The sequence below is a fragment of the Lutjanus erythropterus genome, chromosome 4, assembly GCF_056507025.1.
Source record: "Lutjanus erythropterus isolate fLutEry1 chromosome 4, fLutEry1.hap2, whole genome shotgun sequence".
NCBI classification, from domain to species: Eukaryota; Metazoa; Chordata; class Actinopteri; order Lutjaniformes; family Lutjanidae; genus Lutjanus; species Lutjanus erythropterus.
This window is the reverse complement of record NC_139320.1, coordinates 44,005,269-44,032,104: the sequence shown is the minus strand read 5'-3', so window position 1 is coordinate 44,032,104 and position 26,836 is coordinate 44,005,269. Positions and strand designations below refer to the sequence as shown.

At 39.8% G+C, this 26,836-nt stretch overlaps 1 protein-coding gene across 1 annotated transcript in view; it reads right to left on the bottom strand.

Moving 5' to 3' along the window:
- grm5b (glutamate receptor, metabotropic 5b) overlaps positions 1-25,029 on the bottom strand; it is an 83,799-nt gene extending 58,770 nt beyond the window's left edge. Inside the window, exons 1-5 of the mRNA XM_084718103.1 lie at positions 24,642-25,029; positions 22,976-23,413; positions 22,676-22,790; positions 8,516-8,590; positions 7,786-7,960 (exon numbers count right to left, since the gene is read on the bottom strand). Of these exons, the coding sequence (XP_084574229.1) occupies positions 7,786-7,960; positions 8,516-8,590; positions 22,676-22,790; positions 22,976-23,413; positions 24,642-24,797 (959 nt within the window). The 5' untranslated portion in view covers positions 24,798-25,029. The remainder of the gene's footprint in view (positions 1-7,785; positions 7,961-8,515; positions 8,591-22,675; positions 22,791-22,975; positions 23,414-24,641) is intronic.
- Positions 25,030-26,836: the final 1,807 nt, after the last annotated feature.

Genomic DNA, 26,836 nt, shown 5'->3' with positions numbered 1-26,836 from the left:
CAGCTGATTTTTAGTCAGTCTCGTCCCCTCATCATGGACGTGCACAGTACAAAGAATGTTTCCCTGAAATCTGTTCAAAACAGCTGCAAGTGGCAAATTACAGCTATTTATAAATAGCTCTGATGGAGTGGACACACAGTAACAGGTAAAAGGGAGACGGTGCTTGTGAGAGACGCTTATTTCAAAACGGTGATGACTGACCATAAAAGACAGAGATGTTGCTGCTGTGAAGTCAACCATATGATAAGCTATAGCTATTATCACTGGCTGCCGTGCACAGTCTAGAAGTTTATAGCAAGGAGGGACAGCGCATCAGTGCATTTTGTGTGGGCATTTGTGTATGTGTGTATACAGGAAGGTAAATACCATCTTAAGCTCCTGCTGCCAGAGCCAGTGAGCCATACATCTATACAATCACTCTACAAACTATCTTATACTATAGATTTGTCTACAGTTACACATACAGTACACACAGACACATACAAAAACACACCATCAGCAGGGGGTAGTTTCTATGCATTGCTGTAAAATGTGTGAGGACAGAATGTAACATTTCACAAGTGAAACAGATTTATTTGTGTCTGTCATCAATAAGACGTCACATGGATTTCAAAGGGGAGTGGCTGGTTCACTTAGAGAGAAATAAAAGAGGATATTAAATTGATTTAGGGGGAAACTAATGCCAGGAGAGCGTGTGATTTTGTGTAAGTAAGTGCATATGTGTAGCTGTGTAAGCGTTTGTGTGTCCCATGTGATTCTAGATATTTATCTCAGCCCAGCTATTCATTAATGGGTCTGTAGCCTGCTGGCACCACGTGGAATTATAGGACAGAAGCAATCAATACATTCAGGCTCCAAATCCAGACACTGTGTATGTAGTGTGTGTGCGTGTGTGCGTGTGTGTGTGTCTGTGTGTGTGAGAGAGAGTGACATAGTTTTCTTGTGATGTGGTAGTTAGCCCCAGGACCTGATGTGGGTTTTTAGGATTATTTCTAGAAGAAGAACATTAAAGAAATTCTAAAACCAGAAACACAGTGAAACAGAGCGCCTGCTGGGGCTCTTCAAAATCATCAAAATGTAAGGTTCAATTTCATGTAAGTTACTGGTCCTGTCAGAATTACTGACATCACTCTAAAGCCTTCACTGTACTAATCTTTACATGTTGTATGTATTGTGTGTGAGTGTGTTAATAATAATGTTACTATCAGTATTATTAACTAGCAGTAGAAGAATATCCATATACTTCTCAGTCATTAATTTAAATCATTTACATGACTCAAGACCATGATTACATGGTAGGATGCACAAACAGAACAAACAACAATAAAAGAACTACTGGAGAATACAAGCATCGATCCCACTGCTGCTCACATGTGACCGCTCGCTAATTCCCCTGCCTGCCTGCTACTATTGTTATATATGTAAAGATTTGTGGCAGTGCTTCATTTTGTGTTTAAATCACTCCAGATTCACTGTTCTAATTACATGACAACTCAAAATACAACCTTGCTTACACTGAATCATAATCCCTGTATCATGGTATGTATCATATCACCAAAGTCTTGACAATACGTAGACTTTATCAACTGTAGATATATATATACATCTCTTGTAAATGTCAAAATTGCAAAATACCTTAAAAAATATATATACTGAACAATTGTGTTGAATTGATCAGTTCATTTAAGTAGCAATATCGTTGCAATGTTTATTTCAAAGTGGCAGATAGTGCAGGGACTTTGGGTAGGAGCCTAGTCTGGAATGACAGACATACACATATTCAGAAAGAAGAGTTTAAGGTTGAGTAGAAGAGAGGTTGCTACCAATATCAGTAATGTTACTGATCACTAAACTTAAAAGGAACAGGGTAGTGAAGCTATGTCAGTGAGGACCCATTCAGCCTGATAGCTGTTTGTTGATAATTGTAGTCAGTGCTTAATTTTAAAGGTATATCAGTAGGATTTGTCCGAGCTGTTACGATGCACCAGAAAGATACCAGGACTTTAAATACCAACATTTTGGGTTGGAAAAGCATCCCAAGCCCAGCAAAAAAAAAAAGAGAAAAAATAAGGAAATACAGGCAAAGGGCAGAGCCTCTACAGATACAGACACCACCACACACTTCTAGTCGGTCATAAATTCTGATTTAAAGGGCTTATGTTTACAAGTCCATGCACTGTTTTTCAAGAAAATGTTTCAAATTATACCTCTAAAAGGAGCAAGAGTTCCTACAAATAAGTAATGGAGTTGGAGGACGTATCAAGCTTAGGGATGTTCTTGGCGGCTAATTTCCCTGTTGATTAAATGCAAAATGTAATTTAGACTAGTCGACTAGTCTAACATTAAGAAAATGCTCAGAAAGCAGTTAAAATTTAGCAGAATTTCTTAATCTATAATGTTAAACACTGTTCGAAAAAAAATGCTGTGTGTATTAAGAGTCATCTGAAGCCATTAATCACAGTATAAAATTGCCAAATCGTACTTTAAATGCTGCTGAAATGAATGCTACTATGCACTATGTAATATAAACCTTACCACATTAATGTACAAAACATGACAACAACTCACTAAATGCTTTACCTTTCCAGACCGAACAGCATGGCAGTCTCTTAGCTGCCAGCCTCCCACACAGTGTGGCTAACGTTAGCGGTGCTAGCAGCAGCAGCTGCTCCACTTGCAGGTTTATGTCCGTGTCTGTGTTTAATGTGGGCACGTTTCTCCAGTCCTGTGAACATATATATTAGCTTATTCTGTCACAGTCTACATTCAACATTATTTCCATTTTCTAGATTAAAATGTTGCCAAACCGTGCTGGTTTTACAAGCTGTCATCTGTCCGACTTTGTTGATATAAACATCCGGGGTCACCTAGGTGATCGGGGTATACGTGCTGGGCGAGAGGGGCTGCCATCTGGCAGAGCCGCAGCCCCGACTAGTGGAGGGCGGCTGTATAAAATCTTAGAGGAACAGATAACTGGCATCATGCATGAATGAAATATTGATAAATAGCTTAAACAACTAGTATTTCTGGTGCTGACTAGCGTGGGTGGGGACATTTAATCATATAGTCGACTAATCACGCACATTCCTAATCAAGATCAAAGAAATTTGCTAACTAAACTAAGCTAACTGAACTGAGGATTCATCAGACAGTGACTTGACCAGTTCAAAAAAACAACAAGCTACAAAATCATCTTCAAGACTGACACAGACAATGTTAGATATGATCATTTAGACAGACAAGATTCAAGAAGAATCAAATATTCGTCTTTTTGTATGGCATCCAACACTCTGCAAAAATGCAGTAATCTGGAGATCTTGTGGTACTCTACTCTATTAATGACCACAGATATCTGCCCTAGGTAACTATATAATTGTCTGGGTGCTCATGTGGTAATGTAATTATCCTGGTGTTAAACGAGTGTCTGTCCAAGTTGGCTAATCAGAGGTTCATTCCACAGACCTCCAGTGAGCAGGGCACCCACCCATGACCATCTCCAATTTACATCCACCGTCCGTTTATGATGCTGACGCTAACGAAGGCTGATATTCAATTAACCCACCTAATCAAAACAGACTGGCTGCAGACAGAGGAGTACAAGATGTACTCCAAAAAACATCAATTTTAACAAGCCATTAAGTGCTGTAGTCAGCCTTAGAAAACTATTTTCTTCACACAAGTGGAAAGCCAAATGATGTGAGAGATTTAGTTGATGTAGCTGTGCAAGAAATTTTAATGTGACCATAGAAATGAGGGAGACTGTTCTACTGTTTGAGATGGTAATAACTTAAGGAAAATGTTGGACTAACCATTAATTTAATTTGGCAAAGCTATGTCAAGATAACTTCTTAGATTTAATATAAAACAGCACTTTATTAGGTTATGTTGTATTTGTTAATGGAACAAATTGCTGCGCCGAATGTTGGAGCTAGTGTGGTGTACAGTAAGTGTTTTTTTCCATCACATTTATTTCCCCAAGAATATTTCCCCTTTTCTTTCTAATTGGGAATGTCCCATTCCCTATGACCTGCAGACTGTCACTGCTAATTTAACTGTTGTCCTGGAGAGAAGTGAGACAGCCATGTGCTGCGCCAGCTGCTTCTTTTTTACTTGACAGCAATGAGCTTACCAGAGGAGTGTAATGTATACCCCTGATCCCACTCTCCTCCATGCAGGTGCTTTGAATAACCAATTAAAATAAATACAACAAACCAGTGACAAGGATAAGAACCTGCCAAAACCACAAATTGAGTTTATTGTAATGCACAGAGTCTCAGCTACCTCTGCTAAGAGACAAACCCCAGGTTTTTGCAGCGGTGAATGACAATTCTGCACACCTCTAACTCTGAATGAGAATGACATTGTTTTCTTTCCAGCCTGGCTTTAATCCACTCCCACATTTTCACATTTAGGAGCCTCCATATATTTCTACTGCACACCACTGAGCTGCTCCACTGGACCAGTTGGAGGTTAAGTGTTTTGCTCAAAGGCAAATTCACAGTAATTGTTGGAGGAGGGGAGAGCACTGTTGTGGGCTTTTCCTCAGTTTTGTAGCTTCGGGCAAACACTCAAAATAGATGGGTTTCTGTGTAATATTATTTGGACTGACACTATGCATCAAACCCTCTGTATTATAAATAGGCACAACTTAAAAACAACTTAACCCTTGACAGAACATCAAAGTTGACTTCAGCTGATCCATCCCTAATTCTACTTATCAAGATATATGGCATATTTAGTATGGTTTAAGACTTTACCTCACTCTCAGCAGGATGATGACGATGATGATCATGATGATGTAGATGAAGGTGATGATGTGTAAGATGAGCATGAAGATAATGAGCATCATGGTGGCGATGACAACAAAACCGCTATGATTTAGTTACACAGCGTAGATCACTGGGGGGAAGAGTAGAATAGAATTGAATAGAATTATGTTTGTGGCATTTGAATAATAATCACATGATAATGGATCCAATCTATTCAAAGTCTGGTTTGTCCTCTGCATATTGGCTGGCATGAGTGCTTAAATCATTATTCATCTTATGTTTATTTCACAGTTGGCATGGCAACCAAGAGCAATTTTCATATGCACACATGCATACATGCACAGACACATAAAAGCAGTCCATTCGAAAGGTTATTTTTGCAAGTGAATTGTAGGAGGAATTCATCTAAGTGAGAACAAAGCTTAATGTGAAAACCACCTCCAAATTTTAAAACAGCATGTGGGTCCGTTTGTGTCTTTTTTTTTTGTGAATGTACAAAGGGTAACAGTGTCTCTTCATGTACGGTTTGGATGAACAGTCTATTTGGGTGTTTTACACCATTCAGTAGGCTTCTCTGTGTTTGTGATACAAAGACTACTGCTCTACCATTTTACAGAGGCATGGAAAATATCTACAGCTTTCCCACTGACAAGACACAAAGTTCAAAATAAACTGGTCAAATGAACGTCTTTGAAAAGCAGCTTTTAAAGCAAAGCGGACTCATCTAACAAGAGTTAGAAATTACACAAAAATCACAAAAAAAACCCAAGGTGCTCCCTATTAGGCTTATCACTGATTTGCTTAATGGTTTATTAATTAAAAATGTCAGAAAATCAGAGTTGGGAAATGCTTGACACAATTTGTTTAAGCAGTCACAATCAGAGGGGTGTGTGCTGAATAAAACACCAGGTTGAAGTTACGTTAACGTTTGATAATCAGCAACTGGGTGCACATTTTTTTGCACAGCACCTGTTTGAATAAGTAGATATTTAGCAATAGAGTTTGTGTTTTCACATTTACAACTCTGTGTTTACAATCATCAATGTATCTCATAAGAGGGTTATGTTAGTGCAGAGACACAGCTTGGCCTCTCCATCTGCCCTCCAAAACATCCAGTGGCTCAAATCCCCAGTGGATCACACAGTTTGAATATAGCTGCCTGGCTTTATAACTTGGAAACGACTGGCTCCAAAACAGATACAGTGGTGGCCAAAATTATTAGAACACCTGACAGATCTGAAAATATTGACCCTTTTCTCGCCTCTAAAATATGATTTCATTTCATAATGTTCATGAAACATGCAGATGGTTGCTCTGAGCACAACAAACATCAGATGAAGTGAGTCCTACTGTTTTTATCCACTTTTAACTTTAATATTTGGTATGTCCCCCTTTTGCAGCAATTACAACAGCAAATCTCTCTGGCATGGTGTCAATATATTTCCTGAGAACTTCAACATTAATGTTATCCTAGCCTTCTGCAACTCAAGCCAAAGACTTTCCTTTGAATGTACAATAGATCTGTCCAGTATATTTTCCAACTCGCCCCAAATTTGCTCAACAGGGTAGAGGTCCAGACCTTGAGGGGGCCAGCCCATCATTTTCAATGTTCCAGCAGATTCCTTTTTTCGTAGGTAGTTCCAGCAATAATTAAAAGAATGTTTAGGGTCATTGTCCTCTTGGAAAATAAATCCAGGCCCAATAAGATGACTCCCAGATGGTACTGTGTGCCTCACCAGAATGTTGTGGAATACTTTCTTAACCATGATGCCATCAGTTTTTACTAGGTCACCTGTTCCTGAGGCTGAAATGGCACCCCACACCATTATACTACCCCCTCCGTGTTTAACTGTTGGCAAGAGACACTCATTTTTATATCTCTCCCCCTCCCTCCGTCAAACAGACACTCTTCGCTTGTTGCCAAACTGTTCAAACTTGGACTCATCAGTCCACAACACTTTATACCAGTCTTCCTATGTCCATTTCTTGTGTTTTTTTTGCAAATTTCAGGCATTTCACTCTATTTTTCTCTTTCAATAATGGTTTCTTTGTTGCTATTCTGCCAACAAGTCCCTCTTCTCCCAGTTTCCGATGCACAGTTCTTGAAGACACTGTTGCACCGTTAGTATTGTGGTGTTGATCTTGTCACGCAGTTCTCATGAGGTCTTTCATCGGTCCTTAAGACTGAGAATTTTGAGATGCTTCACTTGTCTGTCTGAAAGTTTCTTTTTTCTACCTCTCCCCTTTTGGTTCTGGTGTGTATTGGTGGCATCATGGCGGTTCAAAGTGTACTTTACAGTGCTTGGACTGCATCTCAAGTCCTTGGCTATGTGGCGGTAACTCCAGCCAGCATCAAAAAGGGCCTTTATTCGAACCCGTTGATCATTTGTAAGCTACTTCTTCACCTTAGCCACGTTCAAAGAGCAACATGTGCTTCAAGACTACTTCTAGAGGCTTTGAATTTATACCAATTGGTGGTGTGGCCTCAGTGACAAAACCCTGACGCTACCAATCACTTAATGAGCAGAATAAACCTTGTACATTCAAAAGAATCACACAGCTGTGTCCTAAGACTCTTGCATCACCATCAATTTAACCACAATCACACCTGACAATGATTACACAAGTAATGTGGCTTCTTCTGTGAAGGAACATTATTGTGTGACACTGCCAGTGAAACAGGCCTAGCTTGTTTTTTGTAAGGAAAATGACCTAAATCTCCTTATGATGCCTCTATTCTATGGTTTATAGAGCATAATGATAACTTTGTAGATATTTCATTCGTTTTATGGGTATTTTAATGGCCAATTCAACAAAAATAACCGAAACCTCTTAAATATGCCAAGTGTTCTAATAATTTTGGCCACCACTGTACTTCTCCTTCATATCACTTCAATAAGCTGTAGAACACACAGTCAGAGAGAATCTTCTGGTTGAAACCCTGCAAATCTCATATGTACAGCAACATACCACTGCTCAACAATACAGCAGACCTGAACTTTGTAGCTCCACTGACCTGCCGATGAGTAGGAACTCTCCCACCAGCCCCTGGCGTCTCATGGCCATGAGGATGTTGCGGACAGTCATGCCTTCACAGAAACACGCCACCACCCTCGCCTTGGGCAGGTGGCCCCTGAGTCTCTCCAGCAGCCGGTCAAAACTCTGCTCTCCAGCATTGCTCCAGATTTTGCCTGGGGGAAACATGTCAAACAAATGCAAATGTGGTCTGTGACAGCTGTGCTATGTTTGGATCTCTTTTGCTTCAGGTGTTGAGTTTCTTTTGTGTGTGTGTGTGTGTGTGTGTGTGTGTGTGTGTGTGTGTGTGTGTGTGTGTGTGTGTGTGTGTGTGTGACATTTCCTCTATTTCATATTGCTAAAGTGTCAACCACCTGACACTCGCAGTGTTAAATGTCTCCACAAGGTAATAAAACAACAGGCCGACCTTTATTGTAGAATACACTGTATGTCTTCTGTTTTTAGGGGACGTCTGCAACCTGAGACAGCTGTTAAATTCATTTTAACTGCAGACACCATGGTGTCTTTATTTATCTTAACGTAACAGGTATTTAAATGTAACTACTGCTTATTGCTGTTTGTGTGAAAATGCTAACAAACCCTGACACAAACTACAGTACACACCCCTAGAATTCAATGTAGTTTTTTACTTACTTGATGACAAATTTATGAAATGTTTGGTATTTAATGTTGCTTAGTTTACTGTGGCTGTCTTGACCTCAGTATCTTACCGGAGTGGGCGATGCAGATGCCCTCCTTGGCCGCCATGTCCTTGAACGCTTCCATCCCACTTTCACCATAGTTGCCTGGAAAACCACAGAAAGAAAAGATGAGGGTGATTTAATTAATTCAGTCTTGTTTTGAAATGACTGAAACAACTGTTTGAGAAGCAGGGGGACATGGATGGGTGTGTGTAAAGACACAGACGTAGAAACTTGGGGAGCCAATTAATGTTGAATTTAAAACTGCTAAATGATGTGAAATAAAACAAGGAGGAGCACACTGGAGAGAGTATTTTCAGAGTATTTTTCAATGCATTTAGTCACAGTAACTCTCAATGGCAACATGCCTCAGGTTCAAGGTACTGTTACTGAACTAGTTAGCTCTTTGTATCCACTTCACCCCTCTACTAGGGGTGTAATGATAACTTCACTACCACAAAACCGTGGTCACATGATGCCTACCATAGGGCTGAGATTGTTACCATCATCACTGCAAATTTTATATTGAAGGATCAATCTCACAATGCATTTTAGATCAGCACATGACCTATTAATACACATACTGATCAGCGCTCAAGACTCAACTCAACTGGGATTGCCAGAGGACAGTTAACAACATGCTAACAACAGCAGCAACAACTCTTTTCAAGAGGAAAAATGGATAAATAACCGCAGAAGGCATTAAATGTAAAGAATCTATTTATTTATGTTGGATTTCTCATGATTGATTGGATTACAAAAGCTTCTGAAAGGGATAAAGATATTAGCTTAGAGTTGGCCTTTTTTTGCTGAGCTTACTTCAGGGCTAACCTACTTCACTTTTCTAACTATATTAACTGACACACTGTAACCTGCACTGTACATTTACTGACAACTTTCTGCTAAGTCTCTGCTCCGCTATGAGCAGCATCGTCACTCTCTGCCGCTCGCTTGACCAGTGACACTCGCACTGCACACCACTCTCTCCACACCCCCACTTCTTTCAAGCAATAGAAGCAACATATATACCTGCCAAGTCAAGGGCGATTACTAAGAAAGGGGATTAATGAATGTCATTCAGGGTCACATAAAATTATATGTTGAACATTACTGGCAATTATTTGTCAGCTAGGAAAGTTGGCTACTGCCCTGTAGGCTGACACTGTTGTTCCTTTTTTGTAGCTAACAGTTATGTATGTTGCTCCTACTGGCTGACAGATTATATTCTATCTAAAAAGTTTGCCCAGCCCTCTGCATTACATGTTAAGCAGTGCACTGAAATGGAGCGGACCCACATTTTCTCTTCAACATAGTAGCACTGTGATCTTTGGCTGCAGGCCATCCTTGGACATGGCAGTTGGGTGCTTGTTCTTAATGTGTTATAGCATAGTGCTACTACCACTATTAAACTGACTAGCATCACACAATCTACATTTGACTTTGTTGCTTTTCTAGAGGAATGTGCCCACACCAAGCTTCATTTTTTACCTCCAACTATCAAAGCTGTCAGTGAAGTGTATGTTTATGTGTGTGCTAATTAATTTACCCTCCAGACCAACATGCGTAGCAAGTCAAAAACTGGCGGTTAACCAATTAACCATTAAACATTGGCATCCCTAATAGAAACATATATACATGGATGCATAAACATAGGAAGATGTGCATAACAATGATGCTGATCAGATGATACTGATTCAATTCAAGTCACGACTTGTGCAAACTGAAAGAGGAAATGTGCTTTGATGAATTATCTAATTCTTCCTTAGAGACAGTGATTTATGGTGGACAAAAATGACGGTTAAAGACCTGATCCCTACTGATTTTCAAAAACATGCCCACTGCAGTAACGTGCCTTGCTTCTGCACTACTCGTAAAAGCTCAAATTTATGTCAGAGAAAGCGTCTCCCCACTGTGGCACCCGTTTCTTTGCCAGAGAAAGTGGGTGACCTGGAATTTATGCTAATGAAGGGTTGTACACACTGGCAAAGAATATGATAGGATTCCCCTCTTTAATTTCTCTTCCTTTCCCTTTTATCTATTTCCCCTCTCTGTGTTGATTGAAGAAAAGATCAAAAATCTCTTTTTCTACCCCTTTTTACCAGTGTTTCTCTCTTTTCTCCATCAGCGAGGCTGTTACATCTTCTAATTATTCCTCCTTTTTATTGAGTATATTCTAAACAACACAGGGCAGTCTAATTAGGTATCATTGATCTGTGCTCTTCTTAGATTGATGAGGAATACAAAGGGGTCAAAGTACAAAAAGTGATAGAAACTGCGTGAGAAGGGATAGACATACAAGAAAAAAAGAGAAGAGAGATGGCAAATTATGGCGGGAAAGAAGAGCACACAGAGAGAAAGGGGTAAAGAGAGGGAGAGGAGGCGCACACAGAAAGTAGAAGAGGTCCCACAATCCCTGACCACTGCTGCATCTCAGTGTGTCTGCATGTGTGTGTGTGTGTGTGTGTGTGTGTGTGTAGTCAGGCCAGTGATGAGCGTGGTGGAGCGAAGTGTAAAGTCCTGTAATTAGTGTCTCAGTGAGAGGAGTGGGAGACAGATGGTACAGACCGTCCTTCCCCTCGCTCACATTGACACACACAGAGATACTCATGCACGCACACACACACACACATTCGTACGGTTACCATCATCAAAATCGATAAAGCTTGTAACCTACTTCACTCCGGTCTCAACAGGGATTTATGTGCGAGACATCTCTCTCTCTCTATCTATCTCTCTATCTCTCTCTCTCTCTTCTCTCTTTCTCACTTTGTAAGCCTGTCATGTGTCTCTTCATCACTCCATTTCTGTCTCTCAATTTCTCCAACACACATGCACACTCTCCATGCTACTTTACATTACTAACACACTGTAACACAAATAAATTTATGCTCCTGTCTCTCCCAAACAAAAGCCCAAGCACCCACACACATTTATCAGTTTTAGATTCACTAAGCTATAGCCAAACAGAACAGAAGTCCATCTCTGCACCCCAAATTAACTTAATGTTTATTGAAAAGTATCCTGTAAAATCAAAATTCTCTCAACTAATTCTCTCTCTCTCTCTCTCTCTCACACACACACACACACACACGAAAACCTATTTGTTGGTTAATTTGAAGACAGTCAACCTCATATCTCAAGCATGACACTAACCCATCATCAGGACTGTCGTGATGTTGCACTGGTGCAAAGTACATAATCAAAAATCAACAAATAATCATCAGTTTGATCAAATATAGAAGACTTTCAAGTAGGAATGAACAGATCAATTGGACGGCAATTGTTACTGGCTGACAGTCAATAAAAATATCAGGATTAATGCTTTGTAAACGCTGATACAGAAACGTGAGCTAATTCTCAGCTGAACTGTTGTCATTGTCGCATGCTGATTAACTTAACCCCCAACTTGATTTGTACATCAGTTACTCAGCCAGTGTTGCCTCCACATGCATGTAGAATGAATTCAAAACATGCTATCCAGACTGGTTGAAGCTGATGGCACTTCCATTTTTAAAATAGCCAAACTACGTCAAAACATCCATTTAAAAACTCATGCAGTATAATACAAGTCTCATTTATCTATTCATATGCTCAATATGTCCAAAAAACCCTGTTCATGAAATGATTTCAAAGCCCTGAAGGCAAACTAGTAAGTGTGTATGTGCATGTGTGGAGGTGTGCCATGGTTGAGTCAAGTGGTGGCTTCATGCTAAGTTCCTAACTAGTTTTTGACGTACAATACTGCTATACCAGCTGCTATAACAAAGCAAAAATGTCCATCATGTCGGCTGAATTACAGCAATCAGGATCAGCAGGAAAATAGTGTGATTGGTGCAACACTATATAAAGGCAAAGCAGAGTGAAAATGGACAAAAAAATCTTACACTCAGGATTAATGGCTAGTTATTGTAGCATTCACCAGCAAATTTCCTGCTCTAAGTTCAGCTTTGATGGTTACCTGCACCGTCTGCTTGCTGCAAATCAGCTTGCCCAACTACTCTCTTTTGCCTCAATCAGGACTTTCATCCAGTCTCTTTACATTTTCTCTGTTGCCTCTTGGTGCCATCCTTTTCTTATTTTGTTTTTGACTTTTTTTTAAATCCCCCCCCAGTACACACAAACACACATACAGACCAAACTCCACATGCATTCACTTGAGTGCTGTCACAATATTAGATTTTCACATCACGATTATTGTGGCCAAAAGAATTCACGATGATATTATTATTGTGATATATAACAAAAAAAATCTGGGGGGTTTATTAGTCAAATTCATCTTTAACTTTGTTTATTGTGCTTTTTTTCTCTTTTTTCGGCAAATGAATTTCACTCAAAATAAGAGCACAGGGAGAGAGTCTATAAATATAACTGTACAAAAGCGTACAAAAAGTGCAATTACTCTGACAAGGTCTGTGTGCAGGGAGCATTGGGTGAGGGAGACAAAGTGAGAACGGAAAAAAAACAATGGATATTTTACACAATATTATAATATGTGTATTATGAACATGATATCAATATTTTATTTTAAATATCACAGTTATCATCAATACCAGTATATAACAACACCCATAGTTCACCTCCACACAACTAGGAGCCATTATCTCCTGTGTACCTCCATGGTGACCATCACATTTTGGAGGAAAACACCTCATGAAAAGTACATTTACCCCAAACTGTCTTTTCACAAGTGGTGACTGCCTTCATTTCATCACCTCCCACTGGAAAAGCCAACTGGGACCTCCAGCACAGAGATCACACATTCACAGCTTCCCTCTGTTTTCTTTAAGCCCCTTTACCCCTCTGTGCTTTTGTCCCTTTTACCTCTCGCTGGTATCCTCTACAAGGCTCTGCCTCTTTTCAAATCCCTATATTTCAATGTATACTTTTAACGATAAACAAAAAAAAAGAACCAAAATAGCTGCAGCAGTATGAATTTGCAAAGAATATGAAAGATAAAAAAGGACAAAAATCCCTTCTCGACGTTTGCTCCTCACACTCATGCCCCCTCTACCCTCTTCTTCTTTGATCTCTCCTCCTCATCTCATTATTCGTCTGATATATTGCAATACTTTACAACATGCAATCAAATGCAAAGCTGAAGGTCTTCTGCTTGCCCTCTGCGGAGCTCCCTCTCCTCCCCCTCTAGTGACTTGCTTCTTCTACCCCCGCTTTCTCACAGCAGCAAATCAGGGAGTAAAATTTAAGATACAGAGACAGGTGGTTCTGTGTCTTCTCTCCCCTCCCTTTCCTACCCCCCCACCCTTCCTCCAATCTTCTCAATTGCCATCCTCATCCTCTTGTCGCTCTTATCAGGTCTATTACATGCAATTACACGTTTCCTCCTTTTCCCCTGTGTGTTTCCGCTTTTCAGCCCTCATTCCCTCCAGTCACAGCTTCACCCGCAGAAAAACAACAGTAAAAATTTAAACATTATTAAGAAAAGGGCATCCTCCTGCTCTCTCGTCTTATTACTCATCATCCCTCTGGTTTTTTTCTTGTCTCTCAGTTCTCCTCGATTCTCACCAGTGCCACCGCTACCCAACATCACATCTGGAGTGCTACAACAATGTGCAGCTAAATGTCAAAAACAGTAATACCCTGGGGCAGACTGACACTCATACTGTGTCAAACACAGAGCTACGCAAGATTACAGAATTACATGGCTAATAGAACACACACATAAACACAAACACTAGCACACACACCCACACACATACTGGCTTACAAACTACGATTTATTTGTCTGTATCAGTTTATATCACATCACTGAGGATTTGAATAAGACTTAAGTTAGTGATAGACATGTTATTCCCTAAAATGTTTTCTTGATGATGATTGATCAGTGATTAAATTAATAGGCAACTATTTTGATTATTGGTTTGACTCATTTTTTTAAGGAAAAAAGTTTATGATTCCAGCTTCTTAAATGTGAATATTTTCTGGCTTCTTTCCTCTTTATAACAGTAAAATGAATTTCTTTGGGTTGTGGGTAAAACAAGACATTTGAGAACATCATCTTAGGCTTTGGAAAACACTGATCAATATTCAACTAATCGATTAATCAAGAAAATAATTGACAGATAAATCAAACAATGACAATAATCGTAAGTTGCAGCCCTAATGTTGTTACATAAAATTATGGCCACAATTAATGATTATTTTAATTAATCTGGAAAATATTTTCTTGATTAACTGGTCAATTGTCACTAAAGAGAATTTACTTGTCGTAACATCTATGCAACTCCAAAATTATTCAGAGAGCAATGATATTGAGGAAGAAAATCCCCACAATTGAGAAGCTGGAATCTTTGCTGGAAAAAAACATATTAACAATTAATCAATTATCAGAATAGTTTCAGATCAATTTTCTCCTGGTCAACTGTTGTTTCAGCTCTACTTCACATTAATTTAAACTGCAGCTTGGAGCTACACAGAGAAATAAACACTGACCTGCTCTGAACGTAATGGCTAGATGTTTTGTTCAGTAAAATCATTTCATGTGATTACTTTCTCACTAAGTGATGCAAATCTATTCCGTAGCTTATGGATGGGAGGAACATTTAGCCTGCACTTCTCTCAGTCTGGTAAGACATGAACCGTCTCACTGGATCTTATATAAGCTGTTGGTTGTCATCACAATCACTAATTTAGTTTATCCCTCTAACATGTGTATTCCTGGAGGATATATCAGTTTCAGCTCTGCGAGTCATACCGTGGGGCTCTAATGTCAGTTAGTGGCTCAGCTCAAACCCTTCACTGAGTGTTATTGAGATTAAAAAAGAACATTAAGGGGTCACTTGCCATAAGCATTATTAAAAACAGCTGCTGGATGTATTTTTATGTATTTTAGATAATATGTGCATGTCTTTTAAGACATTTTTTTCAATGGAAATAGCTCCAGGCTACAGCCAGGAAATATATCAGTAGTTTTCTGCACAGGTAGTTTTCACTCAAGCTTCAACTGGCACCATGCTTTTATTCTCCTGAGCAAACTCTGGATCCAGAAATATACCATGTCTGTTTGTGGCCACGGTTCTCGTTTTCTGGGCTTCAAACAGGCAAGTAAAAATCCTACATCACAGTCACTTTCAGCAACCTACAGTGTGTCTACAACTGCTGTTTTTTCAATCCAGGTTAGCCTAAGACCCATTCTTTACCATTTAAATCAGTAAATTTAAGTTAAGTTGGCTGTTTTTAAATTCAGCTGCATACTGTGTTGAGTTTAACAGTGTGTAAAAATCCTACTCTTGCAAATGCACACAGACATAAAAACAAACAGCTGCGCACTTACATCAGTGCACACTATTTGCCCTGAAGTGCACATATACCTGCAGGTAATTGCATACATTTATTTAAATATATTTCCTATTTATTTAACCTCTATTTTATCAGGAAAATTCTCACAGAGATTCAGAACCCCTTTTTCAAAGGGGTCCTGGACAAGAAAGCAACATAAAAAGTTTCAACAACTGACTTAAATCAGACAATGAATTACATGAAGGATTATACATTTGGTTGTCAAATAGGGCTTCATCTTGTCATATAATAATCTATTTTAAGGTAATTCTATATTTCCCAGGGTTCAAGAAGACAGTGTCTATTGACAATGCAGATTTGAGGAAAGAAATACATAATTTGTGACTGTGATGGAAGATTACACTATTGATAGTTTGAGTAGCCAGTAGTTCATAAGTTCTTTAAAAAATGTACCTCTTCTCCATTCTGTGGTTGTACAATGAAGATAAAACCAATTTTCTTATGCAATAATATGTGCAGAAACCTAAATCAGAGACAAATCATAACGCAGAATGGTACTATGAAACTTTCAATGAAGACTAATTTGCATGCACATATAAAATATCACCATATACTTAACTGTTGATGATTGGATTATGTTTTCTTGCTACAGCAGAAAAAAGGATTTCTTTCTATAATAGAAACTTTATCCCGAGTTAGTTAAAGGGTAATAAACAATTCCCCTGCACATATATCATCCAGTAAAATACTTTCAACTTGTGGCTGCACCAACATGGCCACTCAAACATTTTCCCTCTTAATGACCTTACTAACATCTGTGCCAATAGAAAATCCCTATTTAATACTCACTCATAGATATCATGGATAGAGGCTGGGCAGCAGGAGGGCTGGCAAACCATCCATCTAACTTAACAGAACCCATTAAATGGATTCCCAAAACATGAGTTCTGAAATCTGAGCCCGAGCCAATTTGGGTAGATGTAGTGTGACCCAGGCTCATTAAAACACAGAAGAGCTCTTGTTATACAGCGACCCATCAGAAACTGGCCCACGACCCACTTTGAATTTTCACCCTTAGGCGACATTGCCAGAGACGACAGTAAAAACTGTGAGCAGATTCTGTCATTCTCCTCTTCCCCCGTTCATTACACCTTTCTCTACGCTGCCCTCCCCTCCCCAACCCATCCCCACCTTCATCTTCCTCAATCCTGCCAAGGCCATGACAGTTAAACACGCACAGGGCATGTCATGCTCTAGAGACACAGAGAGAGAGAGAGAGAGAGAGGGATGATGGAAAAAGAGAGGGAGACAATCAGTGTTGGTGTTAAGATCAAAATAAGAAATAGGTTGCAACAAATAAAGAGAAAGAAATGACAGAAGGTGAGAAAGACGAAAAGGGAGCGAGGGCAAAGAGAAGGTTGACATCTTGATTTATAAAGAGATTGATCAATTTCTGTTGGAGCGTGCTTGGGTGACACATGTCAAATTTCATGTCAATAAAACCAATTGAGCTGAATTGAATTGAACTGAGCCAAGCAGCTCAGAATAATGAGAGAGGGAGGCAGAGAAAGAGTGAAACAGAGGAATGCTAAACGCAGAGTAGTGGAGGATGTTGATTCTCTTCAGGGAAATACATACTGAGCTAAAGCTGCAACGATTTATCAGGTTACTCAAATATAAATCCACTGTTAAATTCACACAAACATACGAGCAATAACAGACGTGAATGATGGTGGATTCAAGAAGACTGCTGACAGTGGACAACACCTCGATTCTCCCACTCAGCTCCCTGTGAAGTAGACGAGCACCTTCAGCTACAGCCTGGTGTCCCCGAGGTGCTCTACAAAGACTTAATTCCAGGAAATGACTTTACAACTTCTCTTCTACCTGTTAAAGCATAGAGGTCAGTGCATTCCTGCTGCTGTTCTGCCTATGAATAATGATGAGCTCCACAAACCTCTGCTCAAAGTTCATTCATGTAGTATTGCATGTATACTTGTATACTTGTGCACCCATTTTTACATACTTGACCATTCAGTACTTTTGATACTGTTTTTAATATATTTTTTTTATATTCATTATATTTTATGTAACACAGCTCTGATCTGAGTTGCTGTGTTACACTGCATAATGACTACAAATTTATCTATTTATGTATCTATTCATATTTCTTTTGTGCCTGATTTGTCTGATTTTCTTTCTGTTACACCTCTGATTTCTGTGGGGATTGCCCTTTTATCTTGGAAACAAAATTAAAAAATGACAAAAAGAACTGATAGTAATTATATAATTATCCTACTCCTGGTTTACTGCAATTACTATAATCCTATATTACTTTTATGCTGTTAGGGCTTATTTCATGAATTTAAATCAGCATGGGAGAAGATACAGGCGTACACATAGACTATAAGACAATGGGCCTCATGCAAGAACATTTTTGTATTCTTACATTAACTTTCTCTTATTTTTTCATACAATGGGCTTGTACAAGAGTACCACTTCAGATTCAGCAAAGGCTCCCAACCTCAGGTAATTGTGTAAATCAGGAGTGGGAAATTATTTTTTCATGGGGGGGCACATGAGAAATTGATCAGGCTGCTGTGGGCCAGACACAAATGATATAAGGTCCTAATAATGGCCAAATGGCCAATAGTTGGAATGGTCGCAAGTGTTCTATATAGGACACTTCTACTGCTGGTCACCTTTTCTGAATTGCCATGTTGAATTGTCAGCTAATGTTTTGTTGGCAGTGTCCAAAACTTGATGTTTTACAGTGTACCATGTATGCTGCATACAGGCTGCAGTGATTGTAGCAGCAATAGTAGAAGAAGAAGAACACAAACAACATGGCCACATTTTGCCCAGGTCTGCTGTAAATGGTCTGCCTGTCCATATTTAAGTGCAGTTCAAGAGGACAGTATAATTAATGCCTCAATAATACCATGTAAAGCAAAGCTCATTCATGAAAATGGCATTAAAGAGTAAAAAGAAGAACTTTTGGAGATTGAAGTCCTGCCTTCAGAGATCCATAAAGGAAAAGTCTGTAATTGTAACAGTATCAGTAGCATTAAGGGACCTGCTAAAGCCAAGATTTGGGGAAAAAATAACAATAGTTAATGTGTTAATGCCATGTCACAGTACTGTAACTGAAATGAAGAAGAAATTGTTTGACGTGAAAGTGCAACCGAATCGAAGATGAAAAAATCTGTGCCACAATGAATGATATCATTATGCGTAAATTTAGAACTATATTATAATTCAGAATGCAGAAACAAACAGGATAATTTCAACATTCTGTTCATATAGGATTTTCAATCTCAACATTGCTTCAAAGTAATGGAGTATAAAATCCATTCATGAAAAAACTGATGAAAAAATGATGAAAAAAAAAAGATTTCTAGGACAGATCTGGACCATTCATACAATAAAACTCATAGAACTCAAAATACAAGAAAACAGGTGAATGCAACAAGTTCTCCTTAATCACTCATACAAAGCACTTGACGACAAATCTGGTTGTGTGAGTGGTTCCTGCCTGAGACCCAATGTTTCTCTCTGAAATTTAGGGTTGAAAAAATGTGCGTCATCTGTTCGAGGACTGGACATTTATTCACAAAACCGGATGTTCCTGTTACAGAGTGACCTTTGTATTACAGGTTGTAAGAAAATGCTTGGCATATCCATCCCAAGAAAAAGTACTGGGCTGTGCATTAATTTCAGCTTTACAGCCACATTTAGAGAAAGATACCAAAGACACTTCTTTGAATCCCACAGCTGAATGGAGAAGAAATGGTGGTAAAATCAACATATTACACACAGATGTTTGCACATATATCTCCTGATGAGGAAGGAATACTCAGTGTTCCCCCTTCAATAATATTACTTCATTACTACAATGTAATTACTATGCTGATATTACATGTATTATTCAGTTTCTTCCATATCAGTTTCTATCGTTCCTTGCCTCCAGATGCAAAATGTTAATGCAGAGAATTAATGAGTCTCTATAAACTTCACCCCCCACCCCCCATCTTCCTCTGAATCTGCAGCTCCTGTACGCTCCCTTATCTAACCGAAGCACTCTACAGCCACACAGACACAGACACACACACACACACACACACACACACACACACCTTGTACTCTGTCTACTGTGGTTTTCTGGCAGTATTAACATTGCTCTCCCCTTTCTCTCTTCCTTCCTTGTGCCTCATCCCCTGTTTTTCCTCAATAAACCCTTCATTTCCTCCCTTCTTCCTTTGCCTTCCTCCCTGCCCTCCCCTCTCCCTCAACCCCATCTTTTTGTCCTCTCCTTTCATTCCTCCAGTGCCTTCCCTATCCTTTGCCTCCATTCCTTATCTCTCTCTTTCCCATCCCTTCCTAATTCTTTCCGTCTCCTCTCTGCCACCCTCCTTCTCTGGCTCTCGGTGTTTGAGAGTGATTGTGTTTGAGAAGGGAGCAGCCGACCTTGAGGACCAGTGCCAAGGTCAAACCCGTCTGTCTGAAGAAATACAAAGACGGATACTTTCCTGACAAACCAGAAACATTTGCACACAAAACCAAAAGCACTCTCTCAAACAAAAACGCCTATAAACATGCACGCTACCTGTCGCAGTGCTAAGATTTAAAGCAGCCAGCTCACGCACGCTTATTTGGAGATCAGTGTCATGAGAAGGCAAAAAAAAAACATAACACTCAAGACAAATGTTATTTCTGACACTATGTTGTTATAAATATGCAGGGTGATTTGTCTGTAATTCATCATTTACATATCAGTTTATCAGTTTCTTAGGATCCCCATCAGCTAACACTATGCTAGTAAACAAATACAGGGTGCAAAATTAACTTTTTGTCCATTGGCCAACTGGCTAGTGAACATTCAGATTTTACCAGACAGCCATCATTTTTTCACTGGTGAGTAAAGAAAATCTGTCAGCCACTTATATATTTTACCAGCATTTGGCTGTTGCTACCTTCTGGCCCTGCAAAGAAATCATTTTGAATTTACAATTGGGAGCTAAAATAATCCCCCAGGGTTTAATAAATAGCAACTAATGTTGTTAGCATGTTATATTCCCAGTCTCTCTCAGTGATGTAGCAATGCCTGCAAGCTAGTGCAGGCAGTCAACTCAAGCTGCACTTATATACACATGTAACATCCGTTACTTTCCATAATAATACAATAAACACACCCTCCCGGTCCATTTAAAACTGCAAAATCTCCCCATCTCTCCCTCGGCCTGTCAGTGCCACTGCTGTTCTGCATCACTACCACTGCCTGTTCCTGCAGCCCCACCAGCACCAGGGAAGATCAGATATTTGTTCATCACTCCCCAATATCTCCACAGTATGTAACATAATCTGCAGCGAGTGATGAGGTCGGAGTCTGGATGCCAAACTCTAACTATGTTCCGATGCTGTAATAAAAATTTTAAATGAGCTGTCTCACTGAAAGTTTTAAATGAACACGTAAAATTAGGGGTGTCACGATTCTCCAAATCCATGATTCAATATGATTTTCATGACATTTTCTTATTTTGTACTGTCGGTTATGCCATTGGAACATATCATTGGTTTTATGTCATGAAAACTGTCATTTACATTTTTAAATTCTTCTTTAAAATGAAGTTACTAATTGCTTGATACTATATCATATCAAGTGTGATTAACAGCCATTTGATTTGATTCTTTAAACAGAAAGCTCTTTTTAATCGGCACACACTTGCAGGCATAATCAGTAAATATTTGAGTAAACACTAACACATCTAACACACTGACCCTTCACACCTCAATTCAAAAGCTGTTGTCATGCCCTTGTAACTCCAAGATCTAGAGTCCTCGATGTCTGTGTGTGTGTGTGTGTGTGTTTATCGCCCTTTATCACACACTTTCAGGCTCAATAAGCCTTCTCTCAATGGATACATGAACACACACAGGCACGGTTACTGCATTGTCCTCCAGTTCCTGCAGCTGTCACACTATCTCCCACCAGTAAATCCACTGACTTAACTCACAACCATCTTACAATACAAGGATACAAGGATAACATCAACCATCTTCAGAGTGAGTTAGTGGAGTAAATCTACATGCCTGTGTCGAATAAATATCATTCAGAAATGCGAGCCTTTCCTTCATCTTTAAATTATTTAATGTCTATAGCACATAATCCTCCTCCAGGTCTGTGTGTTTCTCCCGTGTCATCTTTCATTTAGGATTAAGGCATATATATATAGAGGGACCTTATACTTTGAAGTCTATGGCACTTGATAGTCCATCTTCTTCTGGCTATGATCCCTGGCATAATGTCTGTCTCGCACATTTCTGGCAGTGTGGCAACCACCTGTTCTTGTGTGACACCATTCATTTCCCTATCCTCCAGCAATTACCTACTGATCTACACTGCTGTTTTTGGACACTGCTGCTTCATCAACTTCTTGGCTTCTAACTAGCTTCAACCTGGCTACAACAATCCCATTTTTAATCACATTTGCCTTAGTAAGCTGAAAACACATCGCTTTAAAAAACACTGCACTGCACTGTTGCTATGACTGATCTCGTCAATTCTTTCTTTCCTCTCGCTCTTATCCTCTGCTTTCATCTTGTCCTTGCATTGACAATGCGCTTGTCTTGCTTGACAGACAAGTTTTCTGCTTTTTCTCGGATCTAATTTCAGAAAAAGTTCCTTTACAGTTGGACATTTTAGAACAATCAAGGACTTTCCACTTGGACTACTGTTCCATTTATTTTAAGTCACTCTGGATAAGATTCACATAAATAAATGTAATGAGGAGCCAAGAACGCAGCATAATGAGGCAGCAGCCGAGCGAGGAAGAAAGAACAAGAGAAGAGAAAAGACGAGAGTCTGTGTGTCCATGTCTGAGCCTGGTAGAGGGAGTTAAAAAGTCAGAGACAAGAGTGTGTGGGTGGTTGTACCTTCAGTGTGTATAGCAGACACGTAGCTCCAGTTGTATCTCTTGACAATGTCCACCATAGCTCTTGCCTGCTGGGCATCTGAAGGCACCACCCGCATAAAGTACTTATACAGGCTCTGAAGCAGTGGAAATAAAATCAATGAGAAGCAGAGTTATCCAGTTTGGTAATGGGTAATTCTACATAATTAAATTAAAGTTACATTAAAGTAGCCGTAATACATTCTCTCTTGAATTGATTCCCTCTAATATTTATGAGCGTACATCTGTACAACTTCAGTAACACAGAATTGTGTGCTCCCACCTTGTCGCTGAGGTCCATACTGGTGGCGGAGTAGGCAATCTGTGGTATGTTGAACAGCTGTAGAAGGTTCTGGACCTGGATGGCCACTGAGCTCGACCCCGGTCCAATTAAACCCACGATGGGTTTCTTCCCCCGCATTGGAGTGGCAGAGGGATCTGCACACTTCATCGTCGCTCCTCCGCCTCCTCCCCCTCCCCAGGAAACCCCTCCGCCCCACTCCTCGGCCTCGTCGGACGAGACCAGAGAATCCCGAATGAACTCGATGCTCTGCTCCAGAGCCACGGCTGTGTGCCAACAGGAATCCCGGATCTCGCAGCCCAGGGTGATGTTGGGAAGGATGTGCGGGTCGATGTTGATGCGGTCCAGCGTGTGCATCATGGCCTCCACCCTCTGGATGCCGTACTGCTCCCGCACCGCACCACACTTGCGCTCATGCACCTGTGCACAGTGGACAGAGCAGAGGAAGAAATCAAATCTAGTCAAACTGAACTAACATTTAGATAATAATGTTGTCTAAATGTTCTCATTACTGATGATGGCTTTAATTATTCAGACTCATTTTCATTTTTTAGCAGACTGGATGAACAGTAAGTTACATTTTTCAAATTACGCTTTTAACACAGAGGTGCTTCACGGTTGGGCTAATATTGGTTTTATGTTCACATAGCTGCCATGTTCAAAGAGTCATTTTTTCCAGTTTGCAATTAACCATAATGAGATGGAAAAAGCCTGAATGTCAGTGGGTGACTGTAGGTTCCTGGGGCGGCTAATGGAGGTTGAAGGTTCACGGACTCACAGATCTACACATTCTACAAATTGATTGTGGTCTTTAGGTCTTAATGTGGAGCAACATTATGACTCTCTGTACAAAAGATTGGAAATTGGTCTAAAAATGATCTCCAGTATTTTTTCTGATCATCATTTTATACGTTTTCTGTCTTAACCTCTGCAACATTTTCAAGGTGCTTCTTTAAAATCTAGTCAGAATTTGGGCACCCCTATAGCTCAGTTGGTAGCGCACCATGTTGAGGCTATCAGTCCTCTGCAGCGGCTGCTGGTTCAATTCTCGCCTGCGGCACATTTGCTGTGTGTCATCCCCTCTCTCTCTCCCCCTTAGCTGTCCTATCGAAATAAAGGCAAAAAGCCCCAAAATAATCTTAAAAAAAAAAATCTAGGTGGGATTACAGATGAAGATCAGTGCAAGTGGGATGTGAAAATTGAAAACAGCTGAATTAGAGCTGCCACTAATGATTATTTTCATTATCCATTAGTCTGCTGAGCATTTTAAAACTTAATCTATTAATTGTTTAGTCTATAAAGCATAAATTGTGAAAATGCTCATTACAGTTTTCCAGAGGCCAATGCGACATCTTCAAATAACTTCTTTTGTATAATCAACTGTCCGAAATCCAAAGACATCTTCATTTCCTATTATACGTAACAAACAAAAGCAAATCTTTACATCTAAGAAGCTGGAGATAGCAAATTGTTAAAATTTCTACTTGAAAAGTGACTGAGATGATTATTCAATAATCAAAATAGATTTCAACTAATTTTCTTTCGATAAAATTGGGTAATCCACTAATAGTTGCAGCTCTAAACTGAACTTACAGCTCTGACACACACCATCCTGCAGACTCAAACAGACACATAAACTCCAAATTACCTTGTCAGCAGGAGGCTGATGATGGACGGAGAACAACGCTCCAATGATGATGTCACCAGGTATGTGTGCTACAACTCGCCGTTCGTTGGACTGGGCAGAGTCAGCTTGATCTGGCCCCGCCCACATGGACAGAACTAGCAGCAGACAGCGTATCATCTTGGTCCGTTTAGGTAGCAAAGGAGAAACAGATCTCAAATTTGCAGCGTAGAGCCGTCACAGGAAACTACTTGTCCGAGAAACACCTCTCCTGGCCATGGCGAGAGTTTGCAGCACAGAGGAGTTTTTGAAAACAGCAGATTTCAGTATATTCCTCTCTTCGGACTTGTCTTTCTTTCCTTCGGATTTCAAGGTGGGACCATCACTGCAACAGCTGAGACAGGTGCAGGAGTGCAACCTGGGAAATTCAAAAGAAAATCTGGGCTAAGTCTCATTGGCTGACATAACTTCAGGCTCCCCCAATTTTAAGGTAGAGTTGGTCTCCACAGTAACAGGTGACAGACAGACATGTTCACATAAACCTGTCAGCAGAGAGGACATGGTTAGAATCTGAACATTTTAGGTGCTGCTGGATTTCACAAGCAGGCACTCATATCTTTATCTCTAAGTTTAACAGACTTTCAAAATAACATTCTTTTCATTCACAATCGTTGGTTAAATAAGCCTCAGCTTTTCAGCTTTTCAGCTTTTCATTAAAGGCATACCATGCAGCATTTCCTAACAAAAAAAAATGCATAGACTCCTGTGTGGTGGTAATATTAAGGCTGCACAATTTGGTAAAAAAGGTCATATTGTGATTATTTGACTGAAACTGCGATATGCAATATGATTAGTGGGACTGATCATTTTGTATTTAAATTTTCATATTAACTGGAAAAAAACCTATAAAAATCATAATAATGTTTAAGTCTGTATCAAACAAACATGTTTTCTTACAACAGATCTGTTGCCCAGAGCATCTCTGCAGGAATACAGTACTTCATTATAATGCAGTTTTCACACACATTTTTCCATTTTCAAAAAATTGCAGTTAGGTTCTGGTTTTGCAATTTGGATATTGCACTTAGCCATATTGCAATTTTGATATTTTTGTGACTAATTATGAAGCCCTAGCCAATACAATGCACAGATTTTGAAGTCAGCATAAATAAAAACTTCACGATCAGCAATCAGTTATAGCGACATGTGTAATTAGTCGACTATACACTTAAATGCTAGTTGGCACCAGAACTACTAGTTGGTTAAACTATCTAGCAATAATGTATTCATGTACAATGCCAGTTAACCATTGCCTCTAAGTCATCATGCAGCCGCCTGCCTTTAGCTGGCACTGCAGCTCCGGCAGATGCTCTCTCTCTCGTCTGCCTCTTGCCTAGCACGAATGCCCCGACGGCCCAAATGTTGTTATCAGCAAAGTGGGACAGATGACAGCTTGTAAACAGCTAGGTTTGTTAGTATTTAGAACGAAAAAGAAAAAGAAATCAAGGTTGAATGTAGACTCTATCACAATAAACTGGTATACATGTACAATCATTTGTACAAGCACAGGTATAAACCTGCAAGGAGAGCAGGATGCTGCTGCTAGCACTGCTAAGGTAAGCCACACAGTACGGCAGGCTGGCAGCTAACATCAGCGCCGGGTGAACAGTGTTGTTTACCCTTAGACACTGTGAGGCTGTTTGGTCTAAAAAGACGGAGGCATTTACTGAGCTATGCTACTCATAATGCATGACGCAATGCAAACGTTTCAATGTCATTTATAATTTGGTCACATCGAATATGATTAATGGCTTCAAATGACTCTTAATGCATGCAGTTTTATTACATCCATCCACCCATTTTCTGTAACCATTTATTCTGTAAGGGTTGCGGGCTGCTGGAGTGTATCCCAGCTGACATTGGGCAAGAGGCGGGGTACACCCTGGACAAGTTGCCAGTTCATCGCAGGGCTGACACATAGACAGACAACCTCTCACACTCACATTCACACCTATGGGCAATTTAGAGTCACCAATTAACCTAGCATGCATGTCTTTGGATTGTGGGAGGAAGCCAGAGAACCCGGAGAGAACCCACACAGACACAGGGAGAACATGCAAACAGAAAGGCCGATTTTAACCGTTTTCTGTGTTTTCTTACTGTTAGATAAGTTGACTAGTCTTAACTAAACTTAGCGCTGTCCACCAGAAAATAACATT